Source organism: Geotrypetes seraphini, chromosome 3 (assembly GCF_902459505.1).
Source record: "Geotrypetes seraphini chromosome 3, aGeoSer1.1, whole genome shotgun sequence".
Taxonomy (NCBI): domain Eukaryota; kingdom Metazoa; phylum Chordata; class Amphibia; order Gymnophiona; family Dermophiidae; genus Geotrypetes; species Geotrypetes seraphini.
Window position 1 is genome coordinate 335,122,916 of NC_047086.1, and position 15,534 is coordinate 335,138,449.

Sequence of the window (15,534 nt, forward strand, 5' to 3'; positions counted from 1 at the left end):
TAGTGTTCCAAATTTAGGCCCCATTTACTAAATCCAGTCCTATGTCTCTACAGTATATGTGTAAAATTCACATACACATACTTGTATATTTGGAGCAGGTGTAAATTTGTGCATCAGAATTTTATGCTGCTGGGACTGGATCTGGGAGTTTATTTTGTAAAGGCCCATAGGCACCAATATTGCCTTTATAAAATAGGCCTATAGTAGGTGACTTTTTGAACTTCTCAAACAGGCATCCTGTTATAAAATCAAGCCCTGTGTGCATGCTTTAAATCTGGCAATTAGGGCAACCCGAGCACTAAAGCCCAGGACACATATAAGGCAGTACACACAGAAGTATCACAAAGCCACTACTGATTTAGGGAAGGTTTTCCAACACAGCAGGGTGGAAACATGTAAAAATAGGACAAATACACTATATTATAAAAAAGCTGTATTAATGGATACGAGATCAAAAGATGCAATGAGTTCAGACCAAGCAAATGGATGTCTTTAGAAATCTAGTCAGCGCTACTTATAAATTTTTAATTATTTTAAAAAAAATTTGTAAAGATGTGCATTCCAACACCTTTGACTTCTTGCAACACTACCTTAATATAAAGTAGCTGATGGCTTATTTTGCTAATGCACAACAAATGTCTCCATTTAGGAATACAACTAAAAATTGGAGGACCCGATATTTAAAACAAAAAGCTCCTACTTGGTTAGATCATGCGGGCTGGCCCAACCGCTATTGGTGGCACTTAACTGAATAGGGCTGCTAAATCTTAACACTGACTACCGTGGCACTATCCAATTAGTGCCGGGGTGGTCTAAAGCAGTGTTTCTCAAGTTGGTCTTGGAGTACCCCTTTGCCAGTCAGGTTTTCAGCATATCTACAATGAATATGCATAAACTTAATTTGCATACTCTGCCTCCATTATATGCAAATTTCTTTCATGCATATTCAAGTTTTAAGTTTCAAGTTTATTAAAAAAAAATGTATATCGCTCAATCAGACTTCTGAACGGTGTACAATAAAAATACAGTTTGTGATAAAAATAGGGTTTGCATTTGACAATTAAAATCTATATGACATACTCAAAGACAGACGGGAACAGATGGAAAAAGGGGTAGGAACTACAATATTTTGAGCAAAGAGTACAATTAGGGAGAAAATGATAGAGAAGGGAAAGATGATGTCTTCTGCTGTCGGCGTCTGTTTAGCCCTTATAAGGGCAATTAGGTATCAAATGCATCTTTGAACAAAAATGTTTTCAGCTTTGTTTTAAAATGAAGCAGAGATAATTCTTCACGAAGATAATTAGGAATGAAATTCCAAAGGGATGGTGCGGTCACTGCAAAATTATTCATTGTGGATATCCTGAAAACTTGACTGGCAAAGGGGTATTCCAGGAACGAGCTGAGAAATACTTGGACGATATCCAGGCAATGCTGGTGCCTGAATAATCAGGCATGTTGGAAAGCACTGACTATTGCCCATATCCAGATAACCTTTTCACTATTTAGCACCGAGGCGTTACCTTACACTTTCTGCTTTTATTTGGTATTGTGGTTATGTGCTATCTAATGGTAGTTAGCAGCTGTTGTGTTCTACAATTATGCTAGTCCTGCCCTTAACAGGTTCCTCTGTTTTCCCTGCCTTTCATTTTTTGCAGTTTTTTTTCTTTCCTATCTATATTTTGTAGTTCCTCCCCTTCTCCCTTCGTAAGTCGGTCACTGTTTTTATTAAATGCCTTATGTTTGCCTGTTGTAGGATTTGATGTATTAGTCATTTTAATGTTTCTCCCGTATTTTATCTTTGTAAAACCGCCTTGAACACTGATAAGGCGGGATATCAAATTTTAATAAACTTGAACGTCTGAGGTCCGCCAAACAGTGGCATAGTAATGGGGGGAAGGGGTTAGTGCTTCAGTACTGTACTTTCAACTAGAGAATGACACGGTGACAAAATTCATCACCGTTCCCGTCCCCGTGGATAACCGCGGGAAATAATCCCATGTCATTTTCTAATGTCTATTTCAACCTCAGTCCTTCTACACCAGCATTCTTGAAAGCAAAGCTTGTGGGTCAGTGGTTGTGGCCATTCATACTCTGATTCTTATGTGAGCCAAGGATAATGAAGCCATTGTGACATCACTGATGTGATTGGTTCTTAGGCACTGATGGAATGAGACATTATCACATCACAATATCTGCTCTGGATACCAGAGACTGTCATTCTGTAGTGTCTGTTTCAACCTCAGTCCTTCTACATCAGCATTCTTCAAAGCAAAGCTTGTGGGTCAGTGGTTGTGGCCATTCATACTCTGATTCTTCCCTCTCTCCTTAAGAATGACATGAAGATGGTTTCCCACGGTTATCCGCGGGGACAGGAACGGTGATGAATTTTGTCACCGTGTCATTCTCTACTTTCAACCAAGAGACAGGCAGGAGTCCTGCAGAGCTTGTCTCTCCCTCTTTACTGAAAATGTGATCCTGGCAATGAAGCAGTTCCACCCTTTCCCCCCCCCCCACTTGCAGGACTGTAGGGGGAAGATTCCTGCTCAGCTTAGAGGAATCAGTAGTGCTTGCATTGAATATTTGGGTCTAATTCTGACTTGCAAGGGCTGAATAGCGCCCTGGAAATATTTTCAAGGAATAGGGAAACTAGTGATGTTTATAGGAAGGATCTCAGAGACAAGAGGCAGTCTGTGGAAAGCTACCACCATGGATATCCTCTGTCTGTATAGCTTCCTAGAGAGAACATATGTTTTATGAAAAAAAGTAAAAAGTTCTTTCTGCTAATACAAGATCCATCTTGTACAAGAAATCCGACTGCATCATGATGAATGAAACACGTTCCAAGCTGATAGGAAAAGGCAACGTAGACAGATCAACATGATCCAGATTTGTCTGGTGATACTCTTGAGAGACGACAGGCAGACATTTCATGGTCTGTTGAGCACTCACAATTCTTGCAAACCTTCAAGGCTTTAATTGTCCAGAGCTGGAGGCCAGTCAACATCCACAGACTAGAGGGTGGGGGGGAGAGAGACAAAGAGTATTATCAAACTTCTGCGGTGGTGACAGATATACTGTGAACATTTCATCATACTCGCAAAGCAAAAGCTGAACACCAACAACTGTGAAAGGGAAGGAAACGTAGCAGTTACTAAAAGGGAAATCCAGAGCTGCTGGACACAACTCTATCGGTCAACTAGAAGCAACTACTGCTTAATAACACTAACTCTTGCAGCTCTAAATCTTAAGGCCCAGCCTCTCTTTCGGCATGCACAACATTTACATAGTTTCATTGAGGCTGAAATCTACCTGTTCAATGGATTCTGGTGATATAAAGCTAGTCACATAAGGCCAAGGGCAGATTAGAGGAAAATATCAGGCCAGAGATTTTGTTTATACTGGCCTAGGAGGTATAAAAATCTACTGAGAGCATGTAGGCCACCCCCCACTCCAAACTGCAGCACCAACTGAATCACTGACAGGGAGTGCCAGTGTTGGTGGCTGGAAGCATGCCACTGACTTCCTCGCTGCTGAGGCAGCACAGATGAAGCTAGAGTGGCGGGCTTCTTCAACTGGCAGGACTTGGACATCTCTGCCAGCAAATATGGTTGGGAGAGAGGGGCAGAAAGGAAATGTGTGCTTCTTGTCCCCTCCCCCAAAAAGAAAAATGGACTACTGGCTACGCTACTGCTCTCACCCAGTCTATATCAATAAAATGAATAATATCCAATGTACTGTAAACCATTTAGGGTGAATTTCTTCATGAAAAGGTAATAAATAAATTCCAATAAATAATAATAATAAAATGTTTTCGCGTCAGCAGCACTGAATGCAGGAAGGCAAAATTAGGATAGCTCATCCTGCTGAAAACTATGCAAGCACAAAAGGAAAAAAAACTGCAGGAATGGTGTACAAGACGCCGTCTTTAATGAATAAACATAAATATAATCATAAAACAGTTTGTATCCAAAAGGGTTGGTGAACCGGGACCCGACACGGTCCGTGTTTCAAAGAAACACTCCTTCCTCAGGGGTCCAAAAACATATCATGTACAAGGAACCTTATGGATAACAACTGGAAAAGCAGTGTGGTGAGCAACTTAACAAGCTGTGTGAGCTTAAGAGACAGGGAGGATAAGAGTGTTATCCACAGAAATAGAGAATGAAGGAAGAGGAAAGTGGGTTTAGGAGGAAAGATAAGGAGCTCAGTCTTGGCAATGTTTAATTTTAGATGGCGGTGAGACATCCAGATAGCAATGTGAGACAGGCAGGCTGAGTCTGGGGCCTGGATTCCTGTCGAAATTTCAGGTGTAGAGAGGTAGATCTGAGAGTCGTCAACACAGAGGTAAAACTGAAAGCCATGGGAGGAGTTTGGGGCACTCATGGAAGAAGTATATATGGGGAAAAGAAGAGGCTCCAGGCCATCGAACAAACTTTTTCATTTCTTGGAAATATAAAAAATAAAGCTTATTCAACACACTTGTGCTGTGAATGACTTTCTAGCCAGGATGGTACAATGCATGTGACTGATTAATCAGTGGTTTCATTTCCCTCCACAGTAAGTGTATGGAAACTTGTAAATAATTATCTTCAGAATGTTAGAGAGAGTGTTGATGCCCTTTGCATTGTTCTTTGTGACAAAAATTAACTCTCTGACAAAGTGATGGTCACTTCTTTTTACCTTCTGACCTGGAAGGGTAAAAAGGTCATTGATTCGATATAATGTCTTTCTGTGGGAACAGCCAAAGCAGTTTGCATATATTATGTGCAGTGGCATAGTAAGAAGGGTGGGGGGGGGCGTTCCCCCCCCCCCCCGGCGCCATGTTAGTGTGGGTGAATCGATGACTTCTTACTTAACATATCATTTCCTCTCATCTGCATGGGCTAATCGGGTGGGAGAATGATCGGGCACAAGGTTAGTGAATTGGGTCGGGAAACAATCGCATACTGGTCGGGACACGATCGGTGCATTTAGTGAATCTGACCTTAATTTTCTGAGTTCCCATTTAAACTAACATAGTGGAAGCCAGTGACCTGTTGCCCATTTCTTACCAAGAGGCTTTAACTAGGTCAGTATTTATGGATTCGAATCTATCATAGCCTTTTTTTTGTGTGGTTAATTTACAAGTATTTACATTTTATAAGAAAACTGTCTAGTTTGGAAAAAACACCGACTCGAAGCAACAAAGGAAACAAAATAAATTATGCAGTTAAAGCAAGAAAAACTTAAAATAGACCTCAGTGCATTTGCAGGTCACAGTAAGGAGAAAAGGAATCTTTGTAATCTAAACCTTAATTTCACAAAGATAGAGAAAGGAGAACAAGAGGCCAGGACTGCCTTAGTTTTCAGAAAATTATTTAACAGTCTCACGAGAGAGCTTTCTAATACATCAAAGAAGCCAGCAAGCTGCTTTACTCAGAGTTAGTATACCGTGCCTTGTAAAAATCTTCTGCTATCTAAAATATACAAACCAAAATGGATTAAAATGTTTATTAACCACTTTTATGGTAAGATTCCCCCATGGCAGTCTACACCAGGAATGAGTTTGTTTCAGTGATTTGCACAACATATACTATATTTTTGACATAAAAAAGAACAATTATCAAAATGTTCAAAAATTAAGATTTGAAATCCAAAAGTCTAAATGACATAAATCTGCACACTTTCTCATATGGATACAGCAGTATAGCAAGGGAAGGAGGCGCCTGAGGTGGTGGTGCCTGGCATCGCCATGCGTCCCCAAACTCTTCCCTGCCATGAATACCCTCCCCCCGCATACCTCTTCAAATTTTCACTGGCAGCGAGCAGCATCTTTTATTGGTTGGAGGAAACTCTCCTAGTAGAAAGAAAAGCCCAAATCTCCACACCACCTCCCCTACCAGATCTATGGTTGTCTGTTAAATAAGCGGGTCTATGACAATTGGTAGGACATCAATTGGTAGTATATGACAACTGGAAGGATCTTCCTAATTGTCCTTCTACCAATTGTTGTACTCAATTGTTCTACCCTGTCAGAAATGTTAAAATTTTAAAAAATCTAAATAGTCCATGGCTTGCCATCAGTTGATTGTGGCAGTGGAATTCCCGATCAGCTGAACTGGCAGTGAGATCCCTGATTCCTCCCTTCCTCCCACCCACCGACCGATCCCCTAGGTCCCTCCAAAGGATAGTCCCCCTCCTGCCAAGTCCCGATTCCTCTCTCCCTTCCACTAGTCCCCCCCAACCCCCACATCCCCAATACCTCTCCACATACCCCGACATCCCCACTAACCCCTCCACATGCCCCTGGCATCCCGCCCCCCCCCCCCGTACCTTTGGATGAAAAAATCAGCAGGAGGGTTGCCCACTCCTTCCTGCTGATAGGGCTGCCTCTTCAAAATGGTGGCCCTTCCCCCTCTCAGTACAATTTGGGAAGCACTTTAAGCATACATAGTCCCGTTAGAAATTTGAGATCTTCTTCTAAGGGACTGATGGATGTGTCTTCTTTTAAGTGCTTGAGGCTTGATATTTATAGAGAAAAGATGTTTATGATTATTGGTCCAATTTTCTGGAACTCATTGCCAGGTCACAATAAACAAATCGAGATGTTTACCATTTTTAGAAAGCAGGCTAAGGCTTTTTTATATACATAGGCCTATAGTATTTGGTTCATTTGGCTGTCAATGAAAAGTTGATTGAGGTCTATTTTATGCAGATATATTTTATGTTTCTAATATATGATATATATTTTATGATATATTAAGTGTGTTGCTTGTGAGCCACTTAGAATTGTAGATGGTGTGGGATAGAAAAATTTTAAATAAATAAAATAAAATAAAGTTAGCAAAGGAAGGGTGGCAGTTGAGAAAGCATGCCCAATTAAGCCAGCTGATCAGTGGAAAAGTGGTACTTCTGTATCTAGAGTATGAGTATTTCAAGAAAACATTTCAATAAGAAGTTAGTAAGACTCCAACATCACTTTCCTCCCTGCCTTACCAAAACCAAGAAATGTTTCTCTTGACAGACCTTGGAAGCAGCTCACCTCAACATCGAGTTCCAGAATGTCTGCAGTTGTCTTCATCATAGAACCAATGTTGGGCTTTGTCCTTCCAAAATCTCCATGTACAAACTCTTTAATATACCTACATTTTCACTCAGGAAAAAAAAGATTGTAGACTAAGCTTGACTCAAAGTTGAGAAACTGTGTGACCTTTTAAAAGGTGAAAGGGAAATTACCTCAGGATAGTAGTTCTCCTTGTAGCAGAACAGATTTAGTCTATTTATTGTAAGCCAAGCCCTCTACTTTGTCCCAAGGCATGTTCAACTGTATTATATAAATATCATACCCTATACCAGCGTCTTGTAAACTATTTTTCCTGCCTACTAAACTTGGGCACGCATCTGGAGGGCTTCCTCACACATATAGATGTTGAGGTGATGGCATCATGTGCATGTGTGATGTCATCACGATGTCTGCACATGCATGGAGGCCTTCCAGATGCGGGCTCTAAGCTTGGGGACTTCCAAAACACAGACAAACTGCCAGGTTTTGGAAATCCTACTATCTGCTAACCCTGAAATTACTATGCTGGGGGGGAGGGGGGCGCGGAGAGGAAGAAAGGCACCGGCTGACTTGTGTACACGACGTCTCACGTAGCACAGTTTGCAAATCACTGTCCTATACTATAAGGTTTTAGAGTGTTTATCAACACAGCTAGCACTCACTCTTAATGAACGGGTATGAGACACAAACTAGAACCGAGTGTTTTTTCCTCTATATTTCTACAATTACTTGGATTTCTCTAAGGATTACAGCTTCTAGCTACAAGGGACAATGGACTGGATTCAGTAAACGGCATTCAAAATTCAGCGCCAGACAAAAAACCAATTGGCACTGAATAATATTCAATAACGGGAGTTCCAGGATCAACACCCTTTATAGAGCAGCGCATAGTCCTGCGCTCAGTTTTGGGTGTGAGAAATTACACCAGCTGAAACCTTCTGACCTGGATATATAAGCTTTTCTGATCCAAGCACAGAGTAATATGGATCCACTGCTCATCTTTATTAGTCCACAGTTATATATATTTTTTTTAGAGTATATTAATTTCTTGTTATAGTCTATTAAAGTAAATTCATACATTCCAACACCATAAATAATGTACTTATCTTCAGGCTTTTTTAATTGTAATGTCACATTTTTCCTCACACATGAAGCCTTCTTATCTATGGTTTATTTCTTCAACTTCAGCAGGAGCCTCTGACATAACACTATGGGCTCCTTTTACTAAGCTGCGGTAGCATTTTTAGCGCATGCAGAATATTAGCACGCTAACCCCGCGCTACGCAGCTAGAACTAATGCCAGCTCAATGGTGGCGTGCGCTAAAACCGCTAGCACAGCTTAGTAAAAGGAGCCCATAGTGTTATGTCAGAGGCTCCTGCTGAAGTTGAAGAAATAAACCATAGATAAGAAGGCTTCATGTGTGAGGAAAAATGTTTGGCTCTATCGGTACTTCGCTACTTTACTCATTCATACATTTCCACAAGCTTATATATCTGAAGATCCTTGGAGGAAATATTAATGACCTGCTGATTTAAAAACTAGTGGGAAGCTATACGTGATGAATTGATTGCAGTACTCTGCATGCCATTAGTTTACTGTAATAGAAGTAAAAGGAATTTTCAGTGCACCTTTCTAACACATGGCTTATTATTATATTGGCCTCTGAGAAACTCAAAAAATGCAGGAGGAAGTTGCTGAGGTAAGAAAAAGAAACAAAGCAAAACAAACATAGCCGTGGCCACGAATGTCTGTGCAGACAAAGAAAGGATACGTTCCTGCCTGTGTTTTCAGGTGCAGACGGAAGCGGTGTGCATCAACATATTCTGTTTTCATCGTGTGAATAACACGAGGCCTGATGGCCAGCGGCCTTCTGTGAAGCACTCGTAATGGGGTCTTCTGAGCAATCTGCAATTCCTATTGGACATAATGCAAGAAAACAACAAAATGGCTGACAAGAGGATGGTTTCTCTTTTTTTAAAAAAAAATATCTTTATTCATTTCTAAGCCATAAATAAGTGCAACAAATTATACAATCATATTACACTATAAAAGCACTTAGATTCAACCAAAATTATAGTCTATGACAAATAGATATATCACCCTCCCATATTTATATTCAAAAATTGCACTCAAATGAAAGAATTAAAAATATTTTCCAACCCACCTTGGATGGTTTCTCATTTGACAAAGTGTAGACCATTTACCTTTCTACTTTTAAAAACAATATATTAATGCTCATACTGAATCCCACTTAGAGAGACTGTAAAATAGAAAGATGTATAGCTGGTTGTGAAACTAAAATTTTAAGATGGCAGAGCTTTTCAACAGTAAATGGTTTTAAACTTTCATGCAGCATTTAACATTGCTAAATGTCTCTGAAGGGAATTTTCCGAGGCACATTTATGGATGTAACAGCAAAGGAATTCTTTTCAGTTATTACAACACAGCAAAGTTCATCCTCCAAATAGTTTCCAGAATGCCTTCATTTCTACAGCATAGTAACACAGAGGGGCACTTTTGAAAAAAATGTAGGGAGGGAAGGGGATAAATTTAATTTGATAAAGATTAATTGTAAAATCTCAAGTGAATTATCTATGTTACAATATTAATATCAATTTTGATGTACTTGATGTAAGTTATAAAATGAATAAAGAATTAAAAAAAAAAAAAGTCCTCAAAATTGGAATGTTTAGCTCGTTACGTCTAAAAAAAAACTGTCCCATCTTACAGCCATTTTTAAACAGGAATAAAGTGTGTGGGTTTCCTTTTCAAACATGGTTCTAAGATGGACATATTAATGCAGAAGACAGCTAAAGGGGCGTTGCTGAGCTGGAAAGCAAGATGGACGCATAGTCTCCTCTCTCCTTTCCTAATTACAAGAAAATCTCTGTCCATGCCACTCACATAGAGGATCAAGTGAACATTATGAGAGGAAAAAAATGTAAATTACAGAGTTTCCCACATTACTTTCACTGCTTTATTTCTGTTTTAATGCAGCTTTTCTGGGAGTTTGCGTAAATACAGGACCAAGGGGTGAATGGAAGTAAATCCAGTAGGTATCAGTATGATTTGTGACAGCTCAACATTTGGCCCTGAGTGAGCAGAATTGTATTTTCTAGCATTCATTATATTCAATGCTCCAGAGTATAACTAAAGCTAGTATACCCTCTGCTAACCAATCAAACCTATCTGAGTGTAACCAAAGCTAGTACACCCTCAGCTAACCAACCAGATTCACCTAAGAATTGCTAAAGATGGCACACCTTTCACTACCCAACCAGACCCAACCTGGGAGCAACTAAAGCTGGCAGACCCTCTGCTTACCAGTCACAGCAATATGGGCAGCCAGTGCATGTTACAATGAATGCCTTTACTATCAGTTTAAGGGGTTCTTTTCCTTTATTTGAATTGTAATGTTGTAAACTTCTCTTACCTGTTTAACCTCAGTGGTATAGAAAATCCCTTCAATAATCATAAACAATATGATACAAGAAATTCCATACAAACTCAAGAAGAAAGGCGCCAGGAGAAAGAATGTGAGAAAAAGCAGCTGACAGGATCATATGTCATGATTATTGCCCAGGTACAAAACTGCACAGAGGAAAAAGCATAGCTTACTTTCAGGTCATCCAAAAATTCGATATCTGTCTTCAGGATCAGTTTCTCTGTCCATATCAGAGCATTGTAGCACTTAGTCTTTTCTTCCTCCCCTTCTTTCATGTGTCCAACAGCTTCTCTGCAATTCAACAGACCCACAGAAAAATTCTACCGTTCTAAAACAGTTTTAGAATTTACCAATTACAAATCCTAAAGAGACTGTTTGAAGCTTTACCTTGTGACGAGCTGTAAATCTCGTACTGCTATTTTGTCTGATGAGCTGTTTATTACCTGCAGAGCCCAAAGAGATAAGATAAAGAAATTACTTCCACGAACATATCTGGATTGCTATTAGTTGATTTTTGCCAAGAACTCAAAGCACGGGAAACCACTGGGTTCAAGCCATTTACTTATTGCATAAAGGATATGCTTATCAGTGGTCTCAAACTCAAACCCTTTGCAGGGCCATATTTTAGATTTGTAGGTACTTGGAGGGCCTCAGAAAAAAATAGTTAATGTCTTATTAAAGAAATGACAATTTTGCATGAGGTAAAACTCTTTATAGTTTATAAATCTTTCCTTTTGGCTAAGTCTTAATAATAATATTGTAATTTATAGCTAAAGAGACATATGATCAAGAAACTGTTTTATTTTATTTTTGTGATTATGATAAACATACCTAGGGCCTCAAAATAGTACCTGGCGGGCCGTGAGTTTGAGACCACTGTTATATAGATTATGTACATTCAAAAGAGTTAAGATCATCTAAGCATTTTCAGCCCCTAACGCCGTCCTATCACCAGGTAATTGGAAGGACAAAGGGATGCACCAGGCCTCTATAGTCTAGAGTCTTGGCTAAAGTGTATGAGGAGAATAGAGGTTTACCTGTTGAATTTCCTTCATCTCCTGCGCAGTAAATTGCGTTCGATGTGGATTCACAAGTTCAATTGCAAAGGGCCTTCCTAGTAACACACAAAGTGGGTTAGATGAAAATTTGCCCAGGAAACTATGAGACAGAAAACAATATGGAAGGTGCAAACCTAAGCAGGATTTAGTGCAGGTTTCCAAAGATGACGAATATTCAAGACAAGAGCTCTCTAGACAGTAAAATCTTTTTAGAAGGCCCACTGTTCCAGCCACATTCATTAAAATCACAGTGCATCCAATTCAAGATGGCATAAATACAGGCTAAGCTGGAAGGTTCTCCTGAGAGATTGTAGCTCTACAGTACAGAGTAACACAACCTTCAAAAATGGTTTCATTTTAGGCTCAAGTATACAGGTACATTTTTTTTCAGTCAGCTAAAATCCAGTCAACAGACAATGATGATGTTTATACACATTGTTTCCCTGATAGCTTCTCGGAGTCTAAAAAATATCTTATGCACTCATATCAGGTTCTGGCAGGAACCACAGTCTGTGCTCCTTAGAGATAGAAGCAAAATTGTGGAAAATCTCAGTAGCTGTGATAGCAGACTTATCATATCTTAAATCCAGCTGAGGCAGGTTCCAGCAGGAAACATATCCAGAGCTGTATGTTCTATATCCACTGTCCAACAGCTACAGATTTAAGAAAAAGTGATTGCAACCAATCCACAGAGTCGAGAGTCTCAGACAATACAGATGCACCAACTCCCATTCTCTCATTTTTTTTGATAAGGCAACTTTATTCAGCAAAGAAACTCTTAAGTCTTATTCATTCATGAGTTTCCTCACAGCCACAAGATGAGAGAGTTACCCCCTTTGTGAAAGGAGATTTTAGGCTGTTTCCAGCCTTTGGATGCCTTCTCCTGCTATACCGTGGTCCTATTTTATTGATGTTCCATGCGGGAAACAGGACCACAAATACCCAGGTTAAACATTCAAAAAGCACAAACCGTGTAAGGTTTCTTTACAGAAATTCAAAACTAGCTTATATATCTGAATGGGACCATGCTACAAGCAAATGTTTCAAACTTATTTTACCTTTGAGAAAGGACCCAATACCTTTTTATTGGAACAATATAAAAAACATCAGTTGATGAAGATGAACACAAACTTTTGAGAACACGCTGCTTAGTCCTCCACATGTGACCTTTTTTTTAACTATTCCAACAAGAGCACACGTAGAACAAGTCTATTCAATACCCTTCTATAAAATCCTGTCAATAGAAGAAGTTCTTTGACAGAATTCTTTCATTCCAGGCCGCTAAACTGAATACGTGGCTTGGAAAACCAATATTAGAGGCTTCTTCCTATTCCGATTTTAGAAAATCGTTAAAGACACATCTGTTTGACATGATTATATCTTAGCTGTGTTACTGTTTAACTCATCATTGTCTCTTAATAGATATCTTCCAATTTTTAATTGATCAATTTTATTATGTCATCTATTAACTTCATTGATTGTATGTAATTTTTCTTTTGTTGTGAACCGCTTTGAACCTTCTTTGGTATAATGGTATACAAAAATAAATTATTATTATTATTATTCAGAGCTCATGGGCATGATCATTTAAAGTTAGTCTTTATGCTGATCCCATGAAAAATACCACAATGTGCACAAAATGTCCTAAACTCTAGGGCCAATCTGCATTTCAAGCTTACCTTTTCCCAAGGTTCTTACATCCACATCTTCTCTTCCAGAGGACGAAAAGTTAAAGCCTGGAAAAACAGGTTCAAACCATTAGGAGTACTGAGTCCACGAAGTTCAATCTGAATATAATGTAAAAGTGTTTTCCAACCAGATCTGATTATTATTATAGTAAAGTCACCACTATCCAGGGTTGGCATTACAGGGGTGCAATCACGATAGTTGCCCTAGTCCCCCTGCCTGCCCAAAGCTAAAGGAGGTTCAGCCTGTGGCTGACTTTGAGACCCTCTCCCAAATTTCTACCTTAGGCCCCAGCATGTCTTAACATTAGCCCTACCATTGTCTGAAACTCAGGTCCAGATAGTATTGGGGCTGCTCTCATCACCTCTTCGCAGCAAGAGACATTGGTGATAACTCTTAGACATGAAAAAAACTTTTTTCTGAATCTATGTGGTGTCCTAGACAACTCTTCTTCCTAGCTACGGGAGAGCCAGGAGATGTCAGCGGAGTCTAACTGGTGGAGATGCTAGGAGGGTTTTGCAGGTCAGTGTATGGGAGAGCTGGGAAAGACACAGTACTGAAGTATTGGGCTGAGAAACATGGATAGATAACATGTTGGAGGGTGATGGAGATGGGCTCAGGAAAACTTTGCTTCCACTACATGACTGACTGATTGCATACCTAAGCAGCTGGGAATTTGGGTGCACATTAGAGAATGACACGGTGACAAATTTTTCCCCGTCCCCACAGGAACTCATTTTCCCATCCCATCCTATGAGTTTTTTTTCCCTTTCCCTACCCCATTCCTGCAAGCTCCGGTCCTCATCTGCACAAGCCTCAAACACTTTAAAATCATGAGTGTTCGAGGCATGTGCAGTTAAGACAGAGCTTACAGGAATGGGGCAGGGCAATTGAGTTCCTGCGGGGACAGGGACAAATTTGTCCCCGTGTCATTCTCTAGTGCACACCACTGAAGGGGGAATCTCCTTGGGAGAGTTGTATGGGAGCTTCCCTTTGCCCAGTGTGCCAGCCCAGAGACAACTTTGGCTCTCACACTGAAGTGCTTCACCAAAGTGGCCCCTTCTTATAAAATAATGAAGATCACTGTCCGAGAGTGCACTGGGAGTAAAAGTAGGAAAGAATATTCCTATTTGGGAAAAACAGTCCTATTACAGGCTGATCCACTCTTTGATTTCTCTGTTGAGACAACTATCAATTCATGCCATCGCAGTTTTGGTGATGCCTTTTGCCAGAAAGCAGACAGAGGTCAGAAAGGATTTATTTATTTATTGGGATTTATTAACCACTTTTATGAAGAGATTCACCCAAGGTGGTGTACAGTAGGTACAAGTAGTGTAATATATTTATTCATGTCTTATTGTAAATATAAGTAGTGTAATATATATTATGTCATCTTATTGTAAATTATGTTATCTCTGTCCTGTCTTGACCATATTGTGAATGTACCTTGTAACCTATTCTGGGCTCCTCTGGGAGGACAGGCTAAATATGAGCAAATTAATTAATTAAATAATTCAACATAAAACTTACAATTTTGTTAACAGTATAACAGTAGTAAAAAGACTAAATAGAAACATAAATGCAATAAGACACCCCCCCTTTTACAAAACTGCGATAGCGGTTTTTAGCGCAGGCAGGCGTGCTGAATGCTCTGCGCTGCTCCCGACGGTCAGAGGAACTCTATGAGTGTCAGGAGCAGCACACAGCATTCAGTGCACTGGCCTGCGCTAAAAACCACAATTGCGGTTTTCTTAAGGGGGGGTGAGGGGTAAATGAAGTAAAATCAAAATCAGTAAACTGAAACTGATTAATAAGACTAGTTTCAAGTTTTATTAAAATTTAATGTAATGCTAATCAAAATTCTAAGGGCTCCTTTTACGAAGGCGCATTAGGGCCTTAATGCACGGAATAGCCCGTGCTAAAATGCCCCACGTGCTAGCCGCTACCGCCTCCTCTTGAGCAGGCGGTAGTTTTTTGGCTAGTGCATGCTATAGCGCGCGCTAATCCGGTGCGTGCGCTAAAAACACTAGCGCACCTTCGTAAAAGGAGCCCTAAGCGTTTAACAATTAAAAAATTAAAACGGGGAACAATTAACATACTTGCTAATGGCAAGACGTAACTTACATGAAAACAAAAGGATTGTAGGGAGAAATACAATTTTAAAAAGAAAAGAGTACAATTAAGGTTAAAAACAAGAGGGCAATGGGCAAAATCATATCAATGTTGAATGTGATTATTACAGAAGTTGGTAGTGTGGACCCAGAGATCATTTAGCATTCATATACGTCTTTAAAGAGGA

The 15,534-nt window shown here is 39.8% G+C and overlaps 1 protein-coding gene across 3 annotated transcripts in view; it reads right to left on the reverse strand.

Annotated features, from left to right (window-relative positions):
- Window positions 1-2,331: 2,331 nt before the first annotated feature.
- PUS10 (pseudouridine synthase 10) overlaps window positions 2,332-15,534 on the reverse strand; it is a 74,944-nt gene continuing 61,741 nt past the window's right edge. For 2 of the 3 annotated variants that reach the window (XM_033937076.1, XM_033937077.1), the window contains exons 12-18: window positions 13,229-13,285; window positions 11,529-11,605; window positions 10,879-10,934; window positions 10,665-10,782; window positions 8,818-8,960; window positions 7,025-7,124; window positions 2,332-3,014 (exon numbers count right to left, since the gene is read on the reverse strand). In XM_033937076.1, coding sequence (XP_033792967.1) covers window positions 2,976-3,014; window positions 7,025-7,124; window positions 8,818-8,960; window positions 10,665-10,782; window positions 10,879-10,934; window positions 11,529-11,605; window positions 13,229-13,285 — 590 coding nt within the window. In that variant the 3' untranslated portion in view covers window positions 2,332-2,975. Of the gene's footprint in view, window positions 3,015-7,024; window positions 7,125-8,817; window positions 8,961-10,664; window positions 10,783-10,878; window positions 10,935-11,528; window positions 11,606-13,228; window positions 13,286-15,534 lie in introns of those variants that run through there. The other variant, XR_004538754.1, reaches the window with a different exon arrangement.